The following is a 27,223-nucleotide window of genomic DNA, read 5'->3' on the forward strand; positions in this document are numbered from 1 at the left end:
GAAAAAAAGGGTAAAAAAATGATATTAAAAGTCAAGATCCCCAAAGGTAGATATCAACATTTTTCATCTTTCTTAAGAGAACTTTACTGTAAATATAACTTGAGAAATGAGAAATGAGATTACTCAACACATGTTATAAAGTGTTATATTTAAAATGACAAATCTATATATATATATTTTTTGGTACTGGGGATTGAACTCAGGCCCTTGTGCCTGTGAGGCAGGCACTGGAACCACTGAGCTAAATCCCTGGCCCTGACAAATCTATTCTTAACCCAGATTCTCCATCCAAAAAAGTTTAATGACTAAAATAACACAACAGAATGAACAAATGTTTTATTGGCATGTTCATTGTTGTAAACAGCATCTGGCATGATAAAAGTTTTACCAAAACCCTTTTGTTTATTTTTATAAATTAGATGGTATTTCAAAATTGTGTAGAGCTGTGTTCATTATATTTAGCAAAGCAAAAACTTGCTGATTCTAAGACTCTGCACTGAAATCATGTTGACTGCATTAGTTTGTACCATGACCCGACCTCACTAGCAAGTTTATTCAATACGATGTTAAGACGTTTCCCCAAAGTTGAACTACATGTAACTACAAATTGGCTCTAAAATTAAAATGGGACTTACAACATTCTAGAAGATTCCAACTTGAAGTAAATCTTCAAAAATAAATGTACATAGAGGAAAAAAAAAAATGTAGCCACTGAACAGAAAAACCTCATTATCAAGGGCAAAACACAATCCCATGTGACCCAGCACTGAGGAACCTCACGGAGAATACAGTCATATAGTTTGCTAAACTCAATGTAACCAAATGTACACAAAGATATGAGAAAATAACCATGGGAAATATTTGAACTGCAGCTATAATAACTCAATAGGATGATTTTATTTACATGCTGAATGAACGAGTGAAACATATTCTCTACATCCATAACTTAAGTACAATCAGTTATAATTACAAAACTGCGGCGATCTGATTAGCCACCTGCTGGAAGTGGTCTAAGGTCTAATGTTTCAATGTTCCAGGATTATACTTTTAATCCTTTGCAAAATATCAAACAAAATAAAAATACAACGTCACAATTTTTTTTCCAGGTTATGGCTGGTTCTAAGAATTTCTTTCTTCAGCTCCTATTTTTGCTGCTTTCCAAGAGTCAGTATACACTGCATTTACTTCTGAGTTGTCAATGAGGTAATGTGTGTATCAGTGAAATAAACAGAAAATTCATTCATTCATGGCCTTTGCACAGCTTTTATTATTAAGCTATGAGCATCCTGTTTGAGGCTAGTTTTACTAGCGGTTATGTGCACATTTGTCCGCAATAAAGGAAGCTTGCTCATTCCCCTTCCCCCTTTTCTAGTAGCAGGTTTTGCTTTTTGTTTTTGTATTTTTATTTTTATTTTTGCACATCCCTTTTTCACTTACAGTACATTTGACTATAGTGCACAACATGATTCCAAGTCACAACAGTGGCCCACTGGGCCCTGAGCTTCTGATTGGTGAAGGGCGGTCCAATCAGTGCTGGTGTCACTGGTTACCCCAACCATGTCCGGCCATAGTGGCACTACACAGTAGTAGTGAACCATCTATTAAAACCAAAATCCCCCAGGGAAAATGCTACACTAGCAGAGTCAGTCTTGTGTCAGATCTTTATTTGGTGCTCCATCCAGATATATCTTTAGTGCTTTCTCCTTACGAGGTGAGTACGTTACACGATGACCAGTCTTTTGGAGTCGACTGCTTTCTTTTTTCATCAGTTCGTTTCTTTGTTCATCTGTCAACTCCATTACTTCTTCTGTTTTATCCCTTTATTTAAAATATGAATTACATATTAGACCACTCAGTCAACTGTTGCTATTTAACTTGAACACTATGATGACCCTCAGAAAGATAATAAAATCTGATCGTCACTGCTGATGTTATACATAATCTAAAATACGATATCCTAGATTGATAATGTGTTAATCCTATTTGCACATAGCTCAAAATGGCAAAGAATAATTTCCCTGTTATTATTAAAAGTAATAACAGCTATCAGTATTAAACATTTCTAACAGGCACTAGGCAATAGCTCTAAAGTTCATAAAATCCTGCAAGGAAGCTAACACTGTCACCATTTTAAAGACGAACAGAACTAAGTAAATAACAAAGCTAGATTTGCACCCACACTTGCCAGGCTCCAAAGACTATTGTTTTTCTTGCGTATTTGCGTTATTCACTAAGGTAGCCACTGGACACGTGTCTGGTCCACACTGAGATGTACTGAAAGTGTCAGACACAGTGTTTCTAAGATTTAGTACAATAAAAAGAAATAAACTGCCCTTTAAATGAGTTTTTATATTGGTAAAATGTTTGTTTTAATGAAAGTACTGGCTCTATTAGATTAAAAGTAATTTATGAAAATCTTGCCTATTTTTTTTTTTTTACTATTTTTAAAGTGGCTAATGAAAGCTTCAAATAGTAATATGTGGCTCTTATTCTACTGGTTAGTGCTGGTCCATCAAATGGCAAAGTACTTATGCACACTGAAAATGTTTTACCACTTGAAGCAACAGAAGTATTGGAATGTTACCTATAAAATATGACCGCACCATCGTCACAGATATAAAGAGGCCAGACATTCAGGGTAGAAACCTTAGGGTTCCAGTCCAAATCCTGATGAATATCAAGCACAGAAATATCACAGGGAAAAGTTCCTCTACCCTAAGAAAAAAGAATAAAGGAAAAAAATCATGCCATTAGCTGCATTTACTGAATATTAATATGCAAATACAAATGCAAACATTCTCAGGGCTTTACCTTGGCAAATTCAATATCTTCCAAAGGAATCCCACTGATTTCACTAAGCTGTAAAAGAAAAAGGTCTTACATAAATTAAAAAGTAATAAAGAGTGAAACGGTTTAGGAAAGTTATTTTCCTTTTATGCTTGATTTTTTCCCCCCAAAAATATGTGTGGCGAAAATAAGAAAAACCAGAAAGTACAATTTTGTCCGCTGATCACTATGCAAATATCATGCTTCCAACACATCAAATTAATATATTCCTTCCAGATCTTTCCCTATATATAAACACATTCCCATGTTTCTAAAATATACAAAATTATATTTATAAGATATCTCTACATAATTTTATATAGCTTATATAGAAAAACAGTAACTTCAGAGATCACATTTTCTAAACAGGAAATTACAAATGTGAAATGCTAACAATGCCAAAGTGAACCCTGAAAAATATTGTATTAATCTAAACACTCATCGAAGGTGTGTGATTTGCCTACTTCTCCCAAACACTGACAAGTGTGGGTATTTTTTCATTTTGCAAATCACCAACAGTAAGAAAAAATGTCTTTTGTTTTGAGACAGGATCTCACTATGCAGTCCAGGATGGCCTTGAACTCACTATGTAGCCCAGGCATATCTTGAACTCATGGCAATCCTACTGTCTCAGCCTCCCCACTGCTGGGATTACAGGTGTGTGCCACCGTGCCCAGCTAAAAAATGTTCCTTTAATTTGTATTTCTTCTATGAAGTCTGTTTACCTATATTCTTTGCCTTTTATAAAAATTATGTTGCTCATCCTTTTATTAAGGTAGTAACTCTTTATAAATGACACAAATTATGTTTTATGTAGGTTGCTTTACCTATAGGTTTCTTTACTTTTTTTCCCTTTTGGCTGTGCAGATGATTTAAGCTTTTATGTAGTGTATCTTTTCTTTTTTTTTTTTTGGATTCCACCATTATGTTTACAAATATTTTCTCCATGATTATGAACATATTTTCAAAAATTAATATTTCCATCCAGTACATTTATTATTTTAGTTTCTTATATAAGTTTAACATGCTTGTAACTTATTTTTATGTCTGGTATGAAGTATGGAAATACATCTTTCTCTAAGTGCCTACTGTACTAGTACAAGTGGAACAATTCACGCTTTTCTTAGAGATTCTTAAAGTTCCCACCTTAACAATCCACCTGGATACGCTATTCAATTCTACTTCATTTGGTTTTTAAAGAAATATAGCAGTTTACTAACTTATAACTAATCCTAACATTTCAGAACATAGTTGGTCCAAGTAACATGAAGTAAATGTCCAATTCTGGATAACAAGGAGACAAAGTAATTCCCAAGGTATCAGGATGATCAGAGACTGGCAGAAGGTGTAGAGGCTGAGAAAGGATGCCAGTAGCAGCAGTGCTTGGTCCTCACTTCCAGGCTCTCTCTTACATAACACAAGAAAAATGGAAGTAGCTCATTTTATTTAAAATCAACTCACCTTCTCACGCAACTCATCAACACTACTGCTCTCCAATACAACCTCCTGGAAGGGATCTAACTTCATCTCCGCGGGCCTCCACCGTCGTGATAAAACAGCAAGCTGTGACATAGACTTCATTTTCTCCACCCCTGAGAATACGCAAGATAACATCCATCATTCCATTTTCTCCAAAGCTTCACGATTCAGTAGTTCCTGGCTAAACACAAAGATTTTCTTCAAGTGTTTTCTTTAAAACAGGACACAAAAGAATCCAATTATCTGGAAAATTTTAAGAATGAAATACAGAGTCTGTCAAATAGAGCCTACTTCAGGAAAAGAAAAATAGTATACTTTTTCAACAGGTGGTGTTACCCTTGCACAGGAGGATGTTGTATATCACAGAAAATCCACTGCACTGCCAACCCTTAGAGCAGAAATTGAAAACGCATGTGCAGGAATATCAATGACCAAGGTTACCCAAGCAGTAGCTCGCCATATTAATAAATGACTGGAAGTTGATGGCCACCACTCTGAGCACCTCTTGTAATTGTAGAGGCCAAAGGTAACCTCTATTAATCTTATTTCTCAATCATTTAGTATTAAAATATTTACATGCTTTTCTTTTCCCAAAATATGTCTACATTTTTCTCTGTAGGCTCTGTATTTACTCTTTCCTTCAGTCTCAGCAGGTAACTGCTTTTTTGCAAGCCAACTCCAGCCTAATTCCATTCCTTCCTCCCCTACTGCTTGACCATGTATGCTCTCCTCTACATCTTCAACCTCTTTTGTGTCTTTTGTGGCGACCTCCCAAATCTAAAATCACAGTGTCATCTTCACTTTATCCTCTTCTTTTACTCAAGCTATCACATATCCTTCTCTTTGCATTTACTCCAAAATTTAGTGACTCTTCAAAATTTGGCCAAACTATATTTCACCTATCTTCCACTGGCATCCTCTACTGATGGCTCCCTTAGCATCATGGTAGAATGACAGGCATGCAGTTCTGTTTCTGCTATAGACTATGCGGCTGTGGTAGCTAATCTCTGGTGCTTGTTCATTTCTGTATAAGCAAAATTTTTGGATTAGCAGTGTCTGGCAAATTATAGCTGAATAAATATTTTTGGATTTAACTATGTGACCCATTTCTTCTCAATGACTTTGATGCTAAAGTAATACTGAAATGATACTGATGCTGGTAACCACTAACCACTCTCCAACAGCAGTACCATTTTCTGGTTAATCCATCTATCTCTTCTTGTACATCATATTCAATCCCTCTCTTCTACATCCTTCATGATTCCTTCCTGCTCAGACACAGTGGTGATTCCCTAAGGACCTAGACACTCAGAGAAGGGAATCACCACCTGGAGCACACACCATGGCAGACACTGCCCGGGTAATTCTTTGTCTCAGTTAACTCATCAACTAGTTAAAATTTTACCTCTTTAAATTAAACCAAAATAGACCTGAAATAGCTTGTAAGAAGAGGTAAGGTGTTAGTATTAATGAACTCTCTAGAAACTATCGTAATCTTATATAAAAGCCAAAATTAAATCCTTCTGAGCAACAGCAATCACAAAAGAATGTAGAACTGTTTCCCAAAAGCTAACTTTCCTTCTATTATTTCTTCTAAAAACACAATCCTTAAATGTTCCAATATTGAAAGTAAAACCAGAAGGTATGACAAATACAAATGCTCTTTTAGAGCACTGCTATGGGTTTAATTATTTTGCCCCTAAAAGACACGGAGTCCAAATCCCTAAGAAGTTGAAAATGTGACCTTATTTGAAAATAGGTTCTTTGCAGTGATAATCAAGGTAAAAGGAGGCCATCAGGGTGGACCCTAACCCTCAAATGATTAGGGTTTTCCAAAAAGGGGAGATCTGGGTATAGGCAAGCCCACCAGAAGAGAAACCTGTGAAGATAAAGGTAGAGATACATCTATAAACCAAGGAAAGTCAAAGATGGCCACTAAACCTCAGGAAGTGGGGGGAGGGGCATTGGCACAGATTCTTCCATATGTGACCTTGGAAGGAAAAGCCCTTGATCTCAGCCTCCACGACAGGGAGATACTGCATTTCTGTTTTTTAAATTACCCAATTTGTGGTGCTTTGTAATGGCAGCCTAGGTAGCCAATGTGATTGTGGTTGTTACGCTCAAAATCTCCAATAAACTATCTATCACAGTCTCAATTCAAAATAAACCCTAGTGAAAAATGAAAATAACAAAGCATGGCTGTGAAAACATTAGCAGAATTTTCTGAAAAATGTACTAAGAAAATCTTTCTAATTATAATTTCCCTATAAGATGGAATTAATCTCAAAATGAAGAAAAGAAGTATTTCAAAGTCAAATGGAACCCAGAGAAAGAAGTGTGAAAGGCGCTAGATGTTCTGTAAAAATAACTTAAGTGACTATATTAGGACATTAGATGAAAATAAATCTCTTAGGGATGGAATGTGGTAGGAAATACATGAGTGCACAATAAGGTATCGTTATGTTTAATGATATAAAAATTCTATACTGTGTATTAGATTCCTGGTAATTTATTATTTGACTAAACACTATAGGCTTTTGGTTCTAGAGCATTTCTAATTCATATTTCCCTACAAAAATATTGATAATACCATCAAGAACTTCAAGGAAAACTTCCCAGTTGCTGGAAATATTAATATCTTCTTCATAAATATGATAATCCAAAAAGACAGTGCCAGGATTCTTCCATGTTTTCTTCCTTAGACGAAACCTACAAACATGACAACACTTTTAAAACTAAAATTTGAAATTTCTAACTTAAAGAAAAATTGACATTAACCCGACAGTGTTCACATATAGAAGTCAAATGGTTATTCATTACAATTTGAGGGAAATGTAAAGAAATGCTCCCAGAAATTCAGATTTAGTATCCTTCAGAAGAAATTAAAGTTCCAATATTCTTGCTTAATCCTATTAATAGTAGCACTAAAATTCTGACTAGAATAGGAATTTTCCAAGGACATAACACGCACGAGTCTGTATCAACTGACCACACAATCTTCAAGTGGCTAATGATACTGCAGTTTTACCTGTCAATACTGAGCTCTAAGCCACATTGCTCCCTGAGTTGAGGAATTAATTCTTCTTTTGATTGCCGTACAGTCATTCCTTTAGCAAACACAGCATCGAGCAGAAACTTGCATGGCTAGGAATATAAACAAAAGTAATCAGAGCTTGAGTTACACATGAGAGTAAGGATTATGAAGACGTTTTATTTGTACTTCATAGTTTAACAATGAAGGGCCCAAGTTTACGAGTCTAACTTCCTAGTTTCAAATCTTAGCTCCCTGATAACTTACTAGCTGAGCTGTGTCAGGCAAGCTTACTTAATGTCTGCCTCAGTTTTCACATCTATAAACTGGGGACATTATTTTCCTCACTGACTCACTGTGAAGATAAGATACTGCATGCATATTTCACTTTTTGTAATAAAATGGTCACAACTTAAAAAGTAAAAGGAACCACTTTTATGGACTGAAGTAGAGAAATACATACTAAATTTCTAAACACATTGTCCCAAAAGAGACACCGTATCCATGAACTCCAAATTCCTAAGAAGCATTTAAGTCAAAATGACTGTAGTGAGTCATAAATAAAGAAATATGATAGGTGCTTGATACAATATTTGTTAGATTAATAATGGCATTTTATGAAAATCTTACATTAAAAATTTTTTTCTAAGTCTCCAATAAGATGTTATAAACATCCTGAAAATAGGATCTTTGCTTTATTCTTTTGAGTATCACCCACAAGTCTAATTACATCAGAACTGAAAAATTTTATTGATTTCCTAAAAATGAAAGGCTATCTGTATCTTTAATCCACCATTTACAAGTTATATGACCTTAACAGGGATATTAAACTTCTCTTCGCCAGAGTTTCTTCATCAACAGAATAGGAATTGTAAATATATCAGGGTCTTAACAGAGAATTAAGTCAGTTAGTCTTTCTTTGCAGGCACTTAGGATACACAGTAAACAGTCTAGCAATAGTCGTTAAATCCCAACGTGACTCTAGAGACAAAAAAACCCACAGACCCCAGGTCAGTAGCTATCCACCCACAGTATTATATAATCATTTCCAGGAGGCCAGCACAAACCTCCTTTTAAAAGCAGAACATTTTTGCCTCACTCTAGCACTGTAGCCCCACTTAGAGAAGGGGAGGACACATAGCTTGAGGGCCAAATTCACTGCTGCTTGTTACTCTCATTTCATGGGTTCGCAGCCATTTTCTCTGGTTTACATATTATCTAGGTCTATTTTTGTCTTCCAATGGCTGAACTGGGTAGCTGTAACAGTATGACTGCAAAACTTAAAAAGAAACAACCAGTTTAAAAAAAAAAAGAACAAAAACCTTCTGCACTGCTGTTTTCATTAAGTACAAAATATGAACTTAAATTGCTTAGATGCATGACTCACCTCTTGTTCATTGACTAACAGCTGGTACACTTTAACTCTGTATTCTCCTTTTTTAAGTGCTCTCCCCAGTCTTATAGTAATCTATAAATCAAAAACATTTATTTTTCAGATGTACTATTCTTAGCAGAATAAGCAACCCATCCTCCCCCACTGCTTTGTTTTGTTCTCCAAACTTCCACAGACTGGGGGCTATTAGAGAGGAGCTACATGTTTTACTCCGAATCCCCAAGCACCTAGGATAGTAACTGTACACAGTTAACATTTAGAACTGTCACATGAAGAAAAACAATAAACACCCTAAATAACCACTAAGAAACAAACTGAAACCATCTTTTTAAGATATTTACTTCACCTTACATGGAAGTAGTGCAAGATGTTCAAATCTATCACTTAAAACAGATTCTAGCTCGTCAAAGATAATTTTAATCAACCTTATTGTCATCTGAAAATGATGAAAGTGTCTCATTCAGTCGGACGCTCTCAAACTCTTGATTGCTGGCATACACTCGAAAGACCTTGAAGTGAGAGGATAAAACTCCAACAAAGGGCTCTAAATGTTGTTTGAAAGCTGCCAGAGTAATTCGTTTATCAACATGCACCATCAACCCTAAGCACAAAAAAAATTTAAAAAAGGATGAAATGTAAAAGAAACTTCTTTGTGTATCAATAAAGCAGACTATATACTTTTTAGTATACTGTAAAAAGTATCCATTTCTGCTGAGGCTTTTAGCTAATACACAATGCTGAACGGACAAAAACATGGATATTGAATACATACATACATACACACACACATACATACATATAGTCAGTATAAGCCAACAGCTTTAAATGTTTTGATATTTAAGTGCTTATTTATGTTGCTGAATTCAAAACTAATTTCCCATGCATTCTTTTAAAACACATACATTTCTTTATGTACAGGCTCTGGCTGTGTTCCACCCCTGCCTCCTGGGTGTACTTATTGGCTATGGACGTTACTGGCCTACATTTCTTCAAAAGGGAAATGAAGACTAAATGTACCTGTCTCATAGTGGTACAGTGTGAATTCAGTGAACTCGTGCATTTTGCATACTTTTAGCACTGCCAGATACAACAGCAAGCGCCCTAAAACTATTAGTAATTATCATCACTTCTGGGATTTCTACTAGAAAAAAAAATTCAAGAGTAGCACATTAACATGTGTATTTTATGACGTGGTTGGACTATTAATAAGAACTATATCTAAATGGACTAGAAATTCCTAGTGTTTAAACTGTATTTTTTCTACTATCATTTCAACCTTTTGTCCCTAATTTTGTAAGCCACTCAGAAGATTGCTTCTATTTACTTGTGCATGAGAATACACTAGCAGAAATTTAATTTAGTTGTGTCTTTTTCTTGAAAGAAAGCACTGCCAAATAGAAGCTGCCACACTGCCTTAGACCTGAGTCCCTCCGTAGCCCCAAGGTTCCCTCAGTGGTAGGTCTATTTTTTCTCCAGAATCTACAAAGGTAAAGGATGCATCTCTAACGCACTCCTAGTTTACATCCTCAAGTCATTCTAAGCCCTGGGTTCATTATTGTTATTATTATTATAATTTTTTAGATTTTTCACTTGATCTTAGCCAAAAGGCTGAGAAGTGATTTGAGATTTTTCAAGTGAATTAATAATGTTCACTGACTTTTTAAATTATCCTGGTTATAAAATTCAGGTTCAGGTTCAAGTTCACAGAAAATATGAATACAAATTAGAAAAAAAAAATAATGAAGCTGGGAATTTAGCGCAGTGGTTCTGCCACCTGCCTCCCAAGCACAAGGACCGGAGTTCCATATCGGGTAACAAAAGAAAAACAAAACAAAAAAAAACCCACACCAAAAAAACAAGGGTAATTAACTTTATTTACTATATACCTTTTGAATATGCATGCAGTTATTTGCTTAAGATGTCAATTTCTAAGTTTTACAGAATGCCCCTAAATATTAATAACCAACCTCTGGGCAAACAAACCTCTATTTATGTGATATAGCATGGTATTAAATTTCCCAAAGGAAGAGGGAATGACTCGAAATCACAAGCCTATGGCTAGATTTCAGTTATGCCACTTTAATCCAATAAATGGCCACAGGTAGGGCACTCATTCTCTCAGAGCCTCAGATTTCCCATGGGATTACAGTACCAATCCCACAGACTATGCAAAGCACAGCAAATTCTAAAGCATTACTCGAATATAAGGTGTCATTGCCACTTTGGTTTCTCTCCTAACCTCTAGTACAAGACGTTACCAACTTCTTAATTTCTCTGAATTCACTGTAAAATGGAGACAATAGTATTTATACTTCATAGTATCTTTCTGGGTCAATACATGTAAAATGCTTAGCACAGCTGAGGCAAAGAATGTTATGATTAATTTACAAGTCATAAATGAAAGTTTTAGAGATGACCATCATGCTGCTTTTTTTGTCTACCTCTAAAATGGAAGAATTCATTTTCTTTTTGGTACTGGGATCGAACTTGATTGAGCCTGTGCACTTGTGAGGCAGGCGGAGGAACCACTGAGCCAAATCCCTGGCCGAGAATTCATTTTCTTTACAGCACAGTCTGAAAGCATTTGTAGGAAGTTTCTTTTTCTTCACTTTTATTTCTTAAATGAAGTGGTAATGAAAGTTGTACAGATAGTTCAGAGCAAGGGCACTACAAGCACTCCTTGGGCTGTTTACACCCCAGTGCCTGCAGAATGCAATGATATCATTAGCAGGACAGCATTTCCGCAGAGTGGCCTGTGATTGCTCTCTAAAACAATTTCTGTATCATAACCGACAGCATAAAGACCATCGCTTTGAATACAGTTCAATTATTACTGGAGCGAACTGCCTATTCTGTGCAGCTATGAGATCCTTTGTTTACCTACTATCAGGCCACTGCCTCACTGTGAAGAGCCTATGGTATTACTCCTCACCCACATTTTCCTTGGTACCGATCACTCAGTCTTACTACAGATCCCCCGCAAACCTGGCTGCTAGCTACCATGCTTCCTCCCCCATCTACAAGCCAGTTTCTAAACTAGAAAAGGCATTTTACAGGGTTTTCCTTTCAAACAAGACTTCTGTGTGGGTTCCGGAAACCTACACAAATTACAGCAAATAGCTTGTCCTTATCACCAGGTTTACTATTTCAGTAAACATTAGTAAATTGGTCTGGTATAAATTTCCAAGTGAAATGACCAGCAATCTTCCTTTCAAAAGACTTTATTAAGTATCCTAAGATAAAAATGAGACTTTTCAAACTATAATTCTAAGTATCCCCACTGAATTTTTCCTAAAGTTGAGATTGATCATCCAAAATTTCAGCATATTATTTTAAAACAAACCACTGAGAGAAATTTCCAGTCACTTCCAAAGAGGAGCTATACTTAATTTTTCCAATGCCTTTGATGGATCGATTACAGTGAGAGAGCAGAATAACTACTGGCTGTTTCCCCTTAACTATGATGTGAGGAAAGGAATAACGGTAGTAGTCATAGAGATGGTGTCTTACAGTCTCAATACTGGAGCCTAGCAGGGTAACCTCTTAGGCTAGCTGTGTGACCTCCGGTAAACTATTTAACCTGTTTGAGATAGTTATTTCATTAGGGAAAACTACATCAATTTCACACTTGTTAAGAGAACGGAATGAAATAATATGAGTTAATGAGCCTATGAAGTAAAACCTCCACAGAAACTCAAAGCATCATTATAATATCATTTCTCTGTCTCCCCTTCGGCCCACCAATCCACATTTTTACACTTGAGTCTGCAAGATGTATGTATGTTGCCATATGATTAGGTTATTTCAACCTAGTTAGTTAAAACACAAACTTACATATTTTTATTACTGATCTTATAATTTCTACTTCCTGCCCTTTTTGTGATACAGAAGATCAAACTCAGGGGCGAGCTACTTCTAAGCTACACCGCAGCTCTTTTCATTTTTTGAGACAGGGGCTTGCTAAGGTGTCCACACAGGACTCAAACTTGAAATTTTCCTACCTTAGTTGATCTCAGTGCTAGACTCACGGGTGTGTATCACTGGGGCCTGCTTACCACTTTCTTTTAAAAAGAATTTTGGGACTACTTGAACCATAGCACTATTTTTTAAACACAGTGTTTGCTCATACATCTCTTTCTCATTACATGAAGCAGAAGGCTTTATCTGAGGTGTCTTTCCTTCTGATAGCTATTAGAAGTCTTAACACATTCACAGTGGGGCCATAACTCACATGCCTTGCTGCTGGGTGGCTTCAGCCACTGGTGATACATGTGTTTTTACTAATTTTATTAGTAATTTAGTCACTGGGTGTTTTTTAAAATTAATTTTATTAGAAAAAGAATGATAGAAGTGATTAAATCTATTTGTGCCAGTAGTGGTACAAGCCACCCCCTGGGGCAGTCCAAGCTGGCAGGAATGTTGTTACATTATAATACTTGTCACAGTATTTACTAGCTATATATGTACTTTTTGGCAAGTCATCCATCCTCTATGAACTTCAATATTTTTATCTGTCAAATGAAGATATCAATATGTGCTTAATTTCAGAGATTTAAGTGAGAAATTACAAGTATTTTGAAAATTACAAATGTAACAGATAATATCAATATCTGTTTTGTTAATATTAAAATATTAATATCTGTTAAAAATCAGCAGTAAGTAAATTTTCAATTAGTCCCCTTTTATACCTGAAGAAAACATCTGGGTCTGCTGTCTTGCCAACTCTTTGGCTAGATTTAGTCTGATGTTCAAGTTCTTTTCAACAGTACATTGTAAAAGTCTCATACAGGGGTGGGCATTCAGCTAAGTGCTAAGTATTTGGCCTAGCACACAGGCCCTCGGTTTGCTCTCCAGCACTGCAAAAATGAGATTTTTTTTTTTTTAAATAAAGTCTCACACAATGTTACAATGTTGATATGTTGTTACATTACTGACTGTGCCAAATGCCCACACTAAAAGATATCTTCATCTTGAAATTTTTGCAGTTAAAAACTTCTAGTTTGTACCTTGCCTAAAAGTAACGAAAACAAAAATTTTAAAGTCCTTTCCTTTCTCTAATTTTCCCAATGAATTATGGACTTTTTAGGGGCGTGGAAAGGAATAGTTTGCATTTGGGGAATGGAGAAAGAGTAGAGGAGGTACAAATAAAAATACTCCTGTCACTGGGCGTGGTGGCGCACGCCTGTAATCCCAGCACTTGGGAGGCAGGAGGATCACTGTGAGTTTGAGACCAGCCTGGGCTACATAGTGAGTTCCAGGTCAGTCTCAACTACACAGTGAGACCCTGTCTCAAAAAACAAAAACAACAACAACAACAACAACAAAAAATTCCTGTCACTAGTATTTAATTTTTCTAAAGCATATGAATGTTCGGGGGAAGTAATATTATTTACTTTTAAAATCATTCCTTCTTTCCTTTACTTAGTGCATTTGCAATAATTCTAAGTTTGAAGACTATTTTTTCCTTATTTCACCAGAATTTCAACCTAATCACAGACTAATGCATGGAGCAGAGTTGAGAATACTGTTCACTGTAAAGGCGTTAAAAATGAAAGAAAGGTCAGGTATCTTATAGTCAATGAAGTTAACAGTCTTAGAATAAGTACCTAATTCTTAACTAAAATTTTAAAGCGAGAAGAAAATGGTTGCTGTGTGAAGGAGCCATTTCCTTCTGAAGTACATACATTTATGTCCTTCCCCAGCACCTTCATCTGCAGCATAGGGCTCTGCTTTGAAATACATGTACTGCATTTCCGCCCTACTCTTGCCACTCTCGTCATATTCACTATCAGTGCCCGAGTCTTCTTCTGCCGTATCCCACGTCTCTTTTTTCCCTTCATTTGCTTTAGTTCTTCTACTACTTGTGATACTGTGAGACTCAAGTCCATTAGCCAAAGGGATGTGAGCATTATCCGCATTGCACAAAGTGTCACTGCTGTGACTGGAGCTAAGAATATCGCTGTCCACTGAACTTGTACTCCTGTCATTATTCACATCTGAGTCTGATCGTTCTTCGGACTGAAAATTTTCTGGGTCAGAAGTCTGAATGTGCTGTTCAAGGTCTCTGTTGTCCACTGATGCTGAGGAGTCCCTCTCATTGAGAGGTGATTCGATGTTTTCAAAGTCACTTGTCTCTGTGCTTTTGCTGCTGTCCCCATTATCGCCATCCTGCTGTTGCTGCAGTGACAAGCTTTTGAGTTTTTCGGTGCTCTCTTCTAGAATAGCTTCCACAGACTTTAGGTTCCCCACAGGTCCTTTGTCTCTTTCACAGTCATCTTCTCCATTACCAGAATCCCCTCCTGCTTTCTGGTATGCTGTCCTTTTGGAATAAGATCCTGGGGATTGTTCAGGTAGCAAAACAAATAACCTGATTGTATTTGCATGTCGATCCAGGAGTTTCCATAAATGAGAGTCTGTAAAGGCCATCTGGTAATCCAAAGTCTCAGAACTTTCAACAAACACCTAAATAGTAACGCAAGGAGTTACAATGCATCACTAATGTCAGTGACATTCCTGTTCATCCTAAGAATAACATCACATTAATACTGTACAAGACAGTGCACAGTAAGTTATAAAATTTGTGATGATAAAGTTTGTAAAGGATACCGAATTATTTCAGAAATTAAATAAAATAAATATTTATTTAGCTTATGCCTTTGTAAATAGTCACAAAACTATACTTACAGCAGATGCATAGACATGGCCAGGCAGACACACACGCGCACACACACACACACACACACACACCTTGTTTATAGGACTGCTTATTTTCAGAAAGTTTTGTATTATACATGCTGCCTTTGAGGAAATCAAGTTTAAGATATATACAGACAGGCACAAATATAAAAGATACCTTGGGAATGCAAAACATAAATCTAGATTGTAGAAAAAATGGGCAGATGATAAAAAGAAAAACAAATAGCAAGAGAGCAAACAAACACAATTACACAGCAGAATCTATAACCTAAAATAGACATGAAAAGTTATTAGAGGCTTTATTTGGATCCTGATGTGACAAATCATATTGGAAAAAAGTTATGAAAGAAAAAAAGAAATTTTAGCAATGATTTGAAATTGCTTATTAGGGCATTTTAAGTTTTTTACTTATATAATGTAACTGTGGCTAAATTCTTTTTTTTTTTGGTAATGGGGATTGAACTCAAGTCGTTAACACTTTTGAGTCAGTTGCCAGAACCACTGAGCTAAGTCCCCAGCCCATTGTGGCTAAATTCTTAAAGAGTTCTCATCCTCAAGAGATTTATGTTCACATTATTTGCATACAGACGAAATATAATGCAGGGGAATTTTTCAAATAACTCTGGGGAAGTGGGTGATTAAACACAGATGAAACACGAATTGATAATTATAGAAGCTAGGTGAACAGAAGGGTCACTGCATTACTCTCTATTTCTGTATATGTTTGAAATTTTCTATGGATCATTAGAAGAAATTAGGTAAATAAAAACATTAAAAAGGTTAAATGAGACAAAAGATAAAACTGCGTAAAGTGAATGAAAATGAAAAAGGTGATATTAGGCATGTCTGATTCTGAGTATCAAGTTCTTTCTTATGGGAGCAGTTCAAGGATGAACCAAATTCAGAAGACATAATCACCACCTCTACCCAAGAAGGCTTCACTCACTATCTAAGCAGGGCTCATCAGGGTTCAAAGTAAATGGAGAGGTGAAATAACACTCCAAGTAGGGTGCACAGGAGCAAAGTTAAAGACAATGAGAAACAGCAAGAAGTATACAAAGGAGGGAAGGAAGCTTGATTTGACCTGACTCCAAAGCAAGGCAATTTTGGGGAGACTTAGGCTAATTTAAATTGGTTAATTCCAAAGGTCAGTTCCAGATCGATGGTGGACAGTGGTAGAGGCCAGGTTTCTAAAGTGGTTATTAGGGCATTTTGAGCTTAACTGTATTTATTATCAGCACAGAAAATGGCAATGAAAGAGTAAGACATACCTTGTTACTTCTAAAAAAACCTTCAGCTTTCAGAGTTTTACTGGGCATACTGAGGAGACGCAAATCATTATAGCAGCGTTCCAGCACTATCCTCATTGTTTCAGCAGGTAAATGGATGGCCTACAGTGAAAGCAATTTAATTAAGAAAATACTCTTTCAAAAGTAATTCTGCTTGACTAGAAATATGGGGGAAACATAAAGACAGCGTTAAGTACTTCTTAAAAGTTAGGAAGAAAACAGAATAATCTCAGTAGAGCTTTTAAAATTTTTAGAGAATCTAAGGCAAAAATTATCAGTCATATCTATTAATTATGCTGTAAATTAGGAAACTGAAGTATCACTTGTACATGTATCCTCTGAAACAACTTTAAAGGTTAAAATCTTTCACTCAGATGAGGTGATATGATTCCAAAGGAACTGAGTATCTGACTCTTTGAGAACTGATGCCAAATCAACACTTAAACTCCCTGGATTGTGATAGGCTCTACTGTAGTCTATAAATAGTTAACACTTTTACTAAATCAATGAGATCAAGTTAGTAATAAGTTATTCTGAAATTCTACATCCTTAATTTTTGGACTCATGAATTTCCTATGAGGTAAACAGATAAAAAGTATTCACATTTTTAAAAAACAATTCACTTTCAATACAACTGATGGTAGTAGTTAAAAGGACTAAATTATTAGGCAGTCTTATTAGTTATACACAGTGTTTTGTAATTACATTTATTCGCTAAAAATATTTTTCTCCAGTAAGAGTATCAGCTTTATTAGGGAAGGGACTAAACGTGTGTTTGAGTTTCTGTATTGTTATGGCTTGTATCTTAGATGTCTCCTCAAAGCCTTATGTAGTCAGTCACAGGGAGGGCTTTTCAAGGGTGGCTGGATGTAGGGTGTGTAATACTGGGATCAAGGATGTGATGCTGGGATTCATGGTGCAGCTAGGATTAAGGATGTGAATGCTACCCGCCCTATAGGCAGGTGGCCTGGATAAGTATGAGACAGAAAGAGGGCTGCCGTTGTCACTGCTTATCGTTTGTCACTTGCTTCTTGCTACTTCACTGCTGGTTGCCTTCTGACTGCCCTGCTTTGCCATGGATTGTTTCCCTTCTGTGAAGTTCCTCTCTTCTGTCACCCTGCTTTGGAGCCAGCTGATTATGGACTGAAATCTCTGCAAACTGTAAGCTATAATAAACCTTTCCTCCTTAACTTTGGGTGTCAGTATTTTGTCTCAGCAATGAGAAATGTAACTAAGACATGTATCTACCTCAGTACTTACATTTTAGGATGAACTGAGGTTTTTTACCCTCTGGCATTCACATTTTTTAAATGTACAGAGCAATCATATGAACACAGTTAAGTATTTATGAGCAATTCAACCATAAAATGACTTCACAACATGATTTGTCTCCTGGATATTACTTTGACAAAAGTGGTAGAAGTGCTGTTGTTTTAAAAAACATAGTAATAACCACCAATCTTATATGATACTTTATAACTTTTTCACAGAACATTTATTGATTAATGTTCACAACAAAGTTATTTTACTCAATGACATAAAAGACAAGATCACCGTAAGACGTAAGGCTGAAAACAGGATTCAACTTTTTGACTTAGAATTACTGAACAATTTTCACTACACCAAGAGTTCTTAACCTGAAGTTCAAGAACCTTGCAACATTTCGGCTGTTTGTGTGGTTCACGGCTCTATAAAGTATATGACTCGTGAAAGGACAATAATCATTTTGTCTAAAGTAGATCTGTCTCTTGGTCCAAGGAAATCTGAATGTTTTTAACCTTATTTTTTCCAGCTCAAAATTTCAGAATGACCATGCATTCTTTATCACTAACTCGCACAGTACAGCCAATATTTAATTCATCACTTTTGTCAGACCTGCTTTCCCACCTCATTTGTCTATTAATACCTTAGATAACTTTCTGTTACACAAGTCTGAAGCCCTTCAGGTCATCTTGTTCCTGTCTTACCCCTACATTTACCAGTTACAAGTCTTACAGACAAATTCCACAGTCTATGCCTTCTCTCATTTCCACCCCTTATCTTCCTCTGAATTATTTTAACAGATTCTCATCTTCATTCCTGATTCTTTGTCTATCAGGACCAATGGTCTAGTCAAGTAGTGGTGAGCTTAAGACACACGTGTTGTTTTTAAGACAAAAGATGTTAATTAAGTTGTTTTTTCTAGACCAAAACCTTACAATTCAGGTTTAGTTGCAGGGCTGGCACTTTGTGATAAATTAATAGGTTTTGAGCTGTAGTTTGGGCACTCATCTCTAAAAGGTTTGCCATCACTGGTTGTGTCACCAGAATTACAAGCAATGATCTGATCATAGCACTGGTGTACTGAAAATAAAAAACCTACTTCCTACTTCCTGTACCAAAGACAGCCCAAACTTTGGTGTTTACTGTGTAGAGCCTTCCATGAAATAAACTGAATGTACAGATCCATAGCTGTATTTCCCAACAATCTAGCCAAAGCTTACAAGTCACTGTCATATGCACTTGCTTCATATTTTTTTTTTTTTTTCCCCAGTACCGGGGATCAAACTCAGCACCTTGCACTTGTGAGGCAAGGAAGTGATACCACTGAGCTAAATCCCTGGCCTCGTGCTTCACACATTCTTACCTCCATACTTTGCTCCACCTGTTTCTTGTTTTTGAAATGTCTTCTTTCTCATTATAGTTGTATCCTAACTATAAACACTGCCTCTTTAAAGCAGCATGTACACCTTCCTTATAATTATCATATAGTACTTGGTAGAGAGCAGCACTCAAAAATATTCACTGGTTAATTTTAAAACTTACCTTTGAAATCAGTTGTTTGAATTCTGTAACTGTTTGATTTAAGTAAGCACGAACGGTTATAGGAACAGCTACAGTTTCTGCCTTCAGATCAACAACATGAACTTTCACCATCACTTCTGTCACATTTGAAGATATAAAAACATAATTGGAGGTTAACTTTTAAGAGTATTTTACATGAACACTGTATTCTTAATATGCTTCTAAAAGAAGGCAAAGATAATAATTTCTAATTATCAACATGGTCAGTGTACATTATATCTATTACAGGTTAAGAGCTTAACAAATGATCACAGTATAAAGCAATCATATATACAAATAGAAATAAGTTCTCTTAGATTACTTTTAGATATTAAATAAAGTATTATTTTAATGTACTATATATTATCTATAAAAGTTGAAGTATGATTTTTAAAATTATATGCTTTGTTTCCCTCTAAAATATAATATCAGTGCCCAATTTTACCAACTGCATTAAAAATATAAATCCAAATACAGACCAAATATAAATCAAATACAGACCAAAACCACAACATTAAATATATAATTAGAAACTGTAAAACAAATACTAAAGGGGATATACAAAACCCCAAATTTTTGGTACCAGGGATCGAACTCAGGCCTTATATCTGCGAGGCAGGCAGCAGAACATGCCTGAGCTACATCCCTGACCCTCCAATTGCTTTTGAACAGCCTTAAACCATTCATGACTTCATTCATAATCACAGATTTCCTCTCCATAAAATACTATTTTCTACATCCTATGAAAAATTTTGCATAAAGTTGTCTGGTGTGTGTATTTGTTTTGTCACTTAACTCTTTCATATTATAATTTAATCATGCTTTCTCTTCTGTTTTTATTCTCTTAAAAAATGATCTTCAAGCACGATAGCTAAAATACTGTCTTAACTTCCTGTATATGCCAATCCTCAGTTTTTCCTTCTATGTTGCTGATATAAATGAAAAAAATATTCTAAGATCTTGATAATTAATGAATAATGGATATTATAAGTCTTCCAATCCATAGTTGCACTTAGTGTTCTTTTTAGAAAAAAAATGAATGTTACCTTTTAATCATTATATAAATATTTTCTATCTGGTTCAGAAGTCCCTCAAATGGACTCTATATAAAAAAATAGAGTCCAACTGAAGCAGGCACCACTTAGTTTTCACAAATTTTCCTATTCCCTGGAAGAGGGTAGGGGTGCCTGGAAGAGTATTACACTTAATGTATTTTGGAAAGAGCAGCCTTCATAAAATAAGGAGGTGTATGGGATCCATAAAGGACCAAAACTTGAAAGGGCAGATAAAGTTTTCTAAATTCAACTTTCAGGAATAAAAAGTACACACAGTGTAAGACTGAATTCTGTTTTATCACTGATGTAAAGGAGTTAGGATTGAGATACAATAGTAAAAAAAAATTTTTTTTTTGTGGTACCAGGGATCGAACTTGGGACGTTGCATTTGTGAAGCAGGTGGCAGTAAAAAATTTTTTAATTGACATAGGCTTTTACTATGTAGCCCAGGCTGATCTCAAACTTGTGGTGATCCAAGTGCTAGGACTACAGGCATGTGCCACCATGCCTAATCTTAACAGTCAAAATTTGGTAAAACTGTTTAAAAGTTTGTATCTCTTTTCTTGTATTTATTATGGTATAAATATAGTGACTATTAAGAAACTCCAAATATGAGAAAGACTATGTCAGCTGCCTTTAGGAACTACTCTGGAGAAACTAGGGGCATTGTATGTCGCTTTCCAAGTCAGTCTCCAAGGGAAAAAAAAAACAAACAAACTTCAAATGGACTGAGTGAATGTGATAGACAGTAAAGAACAAAAGAAGCCCCTGAGACCTGTAGAAGCAGAAAGGACAGAGAAAAATTGAAATGTTGGCAGTGACAGGGTTGAATCTCTTTCTCCAACTTTATGGGAATACACATTTTTTGGTTCAAGGCACTGTGTGTGGGGAGATTGATTCATCGATTTATAGCATACAGGATCATTCAGTACCAACAATTCAGTACTACATATGAGAAAACAAAAATCTCACTAAAGATTATAAGCTAGAAGTTTTGTTCCTACACTGTTCATTTAAAAATTTTGTATACAGCTCTTTGCAAGCAATCTAGAACTTAATTCCAAACTTGTTGTTGACTACTTCCCAACCTATCAAAATTATTCTACATTTTAAGAACACATATTTATAACGGGCTGGAGATTTGGGTCAGTGGTTCTGCTGCCTGCCTCGTAAGCACAAGGGTCTGAGTTCAATACATAGTACCAAAAAAAACAAAAACAGAAACAAACCAAGAAAATAAAAAATAACAATAAAATATTTATAATATGTTCATTTCAAAAGATTTTGTCATGAAAATTTAAAAATCCAGTATAACTCAACATTGTATAAAATTGCCTACCTCCTGGTTTGTAAGACTGGAAAACTTGATCAGGCTTTCTTGTCTCCAACAGTAGATCAAACATGTATGTTGACTTGACCCCACCTAAGAGAAGTCCCATTGGTGTATCTTCTTCCCCTTCATATGATCGTTCTAGGTAATCATGAAACTCATCATATTTAACAAGGCGACAGCACTCCAGAGGTATTACCTCTTCTAAATCCATCATCTAAAAGAAAACCCCAACAGCAAAAGAAAAAAAAAATATATATATATATATAGTGTTTTAGTCTGGTTCATAATATTCCTACCAATAAGTCCTAACAAACAATAAAACATGTATTTATGATTTACATCACAGGACAACAAAGTTAAGAGATGCCTTAAATGTTATTTTCAAATGACCACATCTCGTTATCCTTTAAATCATACAAAGTATGCACTAACATATTTTAAAGGCATTTTTACTTTAAAAAAGATATCCTAAACTTTAGGTGAACCCAAAATTAACACATGATAATTTATTGCTCTGTAATTACTAAGCCAGAAATATAAGGGGAAAACAACCAGCCACACAGAACACGTATCTCTTGTTTTTTAACTCAAGTTACCAATAACAACTCAAGTTACCAATAACAGGAGGATCATATAACTCTTATAGCCAACACAAAGATTTGAGCTTCTGTGCCTGCCAAAGGCCACCCCATTCTTCTATGAGCATGTCTTTTTTCTGGTATTTCTAATACTTCACAGAGAAGGCACTCAATAAGTATCTGCTAAATACATAAGATGAACAAGTAAATATTTTGCTTCTGATTTGAGCTCTGGGATATAGAAAACCTAACTGGCTTTCATAGTGAAGAAATTCTTAAAAATTGAGTATGCCCTCAAGGGAAGTAAGAGGCTTTCAAATTTATTCTAAGAGCTTATGTTAATTATAATAAAAACTTGGGAAATTATGACACTGTTAAATGCGGTACAATAATGAAATACCAAAAGTACAATTAAACTTACCTTATAAGCCATTTCTACTGCTTCCTTTAATGTCTTATCTTTATGAACTTCCAATTTGTTTTCCATCATTACTTGTTTCACAGGATGCAAACAGAATAATTTTATCTAGAAAATGTAAAATATCATTATCAACTCAGCAGGCCAAGAATCAAAGCTTAATTCTTTTGTAGACAGCTTTTTTCCTGTCTAAATATTGTAATTAAAAAAACAAAACAATTGGGATCATTCTCTTTTATGACTATTATTTCTCACTTAATGACTATATTTCATGTCTTAAAAATTTAAAAACATTTAATTTTAAAAATGTGATGTCTGTCTGTAAAAGTGTATCATAATTTATGTAGTCATTTTCCAACTGAGATACATTCAAGCTGTTTGCAATTTTTCCCTAGTTTAGAAAATACTATGATGAACATGTTTGTGGTCAAGATTTTTCCAGTATCTGTGGTGATTTTCATTAGGTAATGTTTCTGTAAAAGAAATTATATGAAATAATGTGAATTTGCTTATGGTTTTTGATAAACACTACTCAATTTCTGTCCAGAAAGGCTTGAATGATTTATTCATTTGCTTGTAAATTATCTGCAAGGACCCTTACCACAAAGCTACAGCCCTGATCGTTTTTATTTTGAGACAGGCTCTTGCTAAGTGGCCTACCCTGGTCTCTAACTTTGGGTTCTCCTGCTTCAGCTTCCCAAGTACCTGAGACTGCAGGTATCCACCACCAATGCCTGGCTGATTTATTCTTCTTTAGAAGGATGTGAGAACACCTTTTTCACTGCAGCCTCACCATCACTGAACATTGTTGCTGTATGTTACTAGGTGTTAATGCATCAAATCAAATAAAAATTTACCTTTACAGTCTACTTAGTTATGCTAATTAACGGTCCTGACAGCATAACTGTCTATAGAATCAACTAAACAGTTATGGACATTTTAGCTAAGCAAACTTAAGTGGCACTTTTCAATTAAAAATACAATTATGCGATCTAACCTTGCATGTATTACGCTCAATTTCTCGTTGCCTCTTTTCTTGTTCTTCCAATTCTCTCTCTCTCTGTACCAAGCTTTTAATATGTTCAGGGTATTCATCCACTTCTAGAAATTCTATTAATAATGGAAACAAGAGAAGACAGTGTCATTGAAAATGGGCTCCTTTACTCAATTCTGCCCTACTATGCTCCTATGGTATCCCTGGTACTGGAGCACTCATGGATATAGCTGTTACCTTCTTCTCTCATCTTGGAACATGAGCTTCTTCTAGGAAACGGTGAAGAGATATTAATAATGACACCATGCTCAGGTCTCATATTTTTAAAAGCCACATATGGATCATGATTTCAGAATTCAAATATCTCCACTATGATTTTATAATGAAAAAGCTCCTCTTAAGCTCTAAAATAAAATCATTTCTGATTTGAAATTGTGCCACCACCCACTGAACTGTATGCATCACCTTGGGCAAGTTTACTTCTACAGACCTAGTTTTTTTTTTAGCTTCCTCATAACACCTACTGCACAAAGTTATTGCCTGGGTATAATATAATGTAATAAATTCAACTGCTACTCTTACTATTACAGATCTCCTACCTATTTGTTAGTATTCTCTAATAGGATTAGCTTTTAGCTACTTTCTAACTAAAGAAAGCCAAGTCACAAAACTGGTAGCTTCACCTATTACATCTTTTTCTCTATACTGTCAAGATTCATTTGAATATAAAAAGTGATTATCACTTCTGATGTTATTCGTAAACCATCAGTTAAAGGAAAATAGTTTATAAGACCATAAAGTTAAACAACGCAGACACACCAGCTCATATATCACATGGTTTCTCTTTTATGAAAAACTCAATATATATAAAATGAAAGACAAATAGGAAAAAAGAGAAAGAAAAAGAAAGGTATTGTACTCCAGTGTGGACAATGTACCTTAAGGTGTATCTTGATTTAGTGGACTTTTCTTAAATGTTTTATATGTTCTTTGGCCTATTGGTCTGGTTTTCAATCTGTATATATGACAATTAACTTCTTAAGGTCTTATAAGATGAATAAATGAAAGTGTTGCTGGAAAAGTAGAAGGGAGGTGGAGGGAGGAAGAAAGGAAATAAAATGTGTTATGTACATGTACCAATCGCTTACAGTGACTATAAACATGTGTTGCATTGCTCCTCAGCCTCTTGGCTAAGACCAAATGTAAACATGTGCTTCACATATGTACTAAAAAAAGTAAAAAAAATTCTTAATACCTACATATAAATTTAGCTTTTCTTATTTTTCTTACACATAAACTAAAATACAAGTAACAACATGAGATCATGATACTGTTTAATAAATCGAATTATTAGTTGACATTAAATGAAAACAAAGAGCAAGAGGATTATTTCTCTGAGGGAAATAATAATTCACTGTTTCTAGAAATGAGAGCCTGAATTTAAAAAATATTCTCTATCATATCATACAGCGCCCTCTGGTGCTTCATCACAAAACTAGAGTTGGGGAAATGAAGGGCTGAGTTTTAACACTGTTGGAAAGCTGGGTCCACACAGGACACATAAATTACAATCCTGGCTCTGCCTTCCGTAACTATGACCTGGGACAAGTTACTCTTTGGTATATAGTTTCTTTATGATACCGTAAGAATGATCATTTCTGTTCTTAAATCTCTGTTCTGAAATAAATTCTTGTTATAATTTCCCTCTATTATATCTTTCAGTAAGTCTACAGTAAATTACTAGGCAATGACTATGTGACAAAGGCTGGAATTATAGCTTCATTGAAAAGAGGCTGTAAGCCTTACGGCAACTGACTCCATATTTTGTCATAAAAATATGCAAAAAACATAATGCATAAAACAGATTCACTAATAGTATGGTAGTTTCTAAATAGAAAAATATTGAAATGAAAGACTGATTATTTTTTAATTATGAAAAGAATGAGCAAATATATAATCTGTGTATGGGTCTATACGTATACATATACACACATCCTGTTTATACTATTGTGAATCAGTCAGAATAAGCAAAACCAAGATCTGCCATTTTTTTGAAGCAATAATTACCCCTCCCCCCAAAAAAAGGGAAAAAGAAAATAAAAAGGACAAATTAACATGCGTTTTGTGCTCAGGATTATTTCTGGGATTTTTAATAAAATTAAAACACAATAAAGGATGTGTACTTGATTCATAAAAAATTTTCTGCTTTTTAATCAAGTAAACAGAAATATTTAACTGTAGTCCCTAAAATGTTTCTTGAGCATTTCAGGTCTTTTGGGATCACTGTTCAGAGTATTTGGATACTAATATAACCGAAAAGCTTGAAATTGGAAAAGTAATAGCTAGACTGGAGACAGGGTACTAAATCCTTAAAATGTTATCTTATTTTTTAAAACAATTCTAGAAAACACTATTATTCTTCCTATTTTTACAGATGTGAAAAGAAAGGTCAAATAAACTCTTCTAGAACACATAAGTGGGTCTGATTTTATCATCAGTGCAGAAAACTTCAGACAGTATCACAATAATACTCAATTTATTTATTTATTCTACAGAATACTTGTCTCTTTGTATATTTAAAAATAATTCAACAATATTTTTCCAAGTATTTTTACCACTGTTATCTCGTAAGTCTTTATAATTAATTTTTCCATGCATTCAAAAATCCAAATTGGTATACCATTTAAAAGTAGTTATCTGGTTTTGCTAAACTTCCAAAAGAAATTAATTTACAATACAAATGAAAATCAATTAACTATAAGTTAACATACTTGCATTTCTTGTTGGATCCTTCAGCCTATATATCAGCATATATGCATTTGTTGAGCTAGGAAAAGTATAAGAAGATTAATAGGGACAAAAACTAGATTCCATTTCCAAGCATCAAATATGCATTTAAAATTGTGAGGTTTATTCCTTTGAACAATCAGAAAGTCATGCCACTGTTCAGAGACACATTAAAATTTAAAACACTCCAGAAAGAAATGAAAAGCTTTGTTTTTAATGATGCGTTTGGGAAGCAATTCCTCATCTCCTCTTGGTAACATAATAGTTTTCAACAAAACTGTGTAAGACATTAAAACAACAGTTAAATCAGGAGTCAGCGAACTTTTTTTCTGAAAAGGGGCAGATAGAAAAAAATCTTAGGCTTTGCAGACCAGAGAGTCTGTGTTGCAACTATTCACCTATGTTGTTAAGTGTTAAGCATTAATACAAGCTATATAAACAAATGACTACGTTAGTGTTCCAATAAAACTTTATTTCAGAAAATCTGTAGATGGGCTGGATTTGGCCTATAGGGCAGTGTG

General features: G+C 35.0%; 1 protein-coding gene across 1 annotated transcript in view; it reads right to left on the reverse strand.

Moving 5' to 3' along the window:
- Nucleotides 1-1,243: 1,243 nt before the first annotated feature.
- Usp47 (ubiquitin specific peptidase 47) overlaps nt 1,244-27,223 on the reverse strand; it is a 67,270-nt gene continuing 41,290 nt past the window's right edge. The window contains exons 14-28 of the mRNA XM_033764139.1: nt 26,687-26,742; nt 23,919-24,031; nt 22,925-23,029; nt 21,932-22,139; nt 19,520-19,635; nt 16,697-16,816; nt 14,414-15,191; nt 9,155-9,330; nt 8,724-8,804; nt 7,334-7,449; nt 6,896-7,014; nt 4,288-4,418; nt 2,812-2,859; nt 2,585-2,715; nt 1,244-1,818 (exon numbers count right to left, since the gene is read on the reverse strand). Coding sequence (XP_033620030.1) covers nt 1,644-1,818; nt 2,585-2,715; nt 2,812-2,859; nt 4,288-4,418; nt 6,896-7,014; nt 7,334-7,449; nt 8,724-8,804; nt 9,155-9,330; nt 14,414-15,191; nt 16,697-16,816; nt 19,520-19,635; nt 21,932-22,139; nt 22,925-23,029; nt 23,919-24,031; nt 26,687-26,742 — 2,473 coding nt within the window. The 3' untranslated portion in view covers nt 1,244-1,643. The remainder of the gene's footprint in view (nt 1,819-2,584; nt 2,716-2,811; nt 2,860-4,287; nt 4,419-6,895; nt 7,015-7,333; nt 7,450-8,723; nt 8,805-9,154; nt 9,331-14,413; nt 15,192-16,696; nt 16,817-19,519; nt 19,636-21,931; nt 22,140-22,924; nt 23,030-23,918; nt 24,032-26,686; nt 26,743-27,223) is intronic.

Source organism: Fukomys damarensis, unplaced genomic scaffold (assembly GCF_012274545.1).
Source record: "Fukomys damarensis isolate Sample0158 unplaced genomic scaffold, DMR_v1.0_HiC HiC_scaffold_16, whole genome shotgun sequence".
NCBI classification, from domain to species: Eukaryota; Metazoa; Chordata; class Mammalia; order Rodentia; family Bathyergidae; genus Fukomys; species Fukomys damarensis.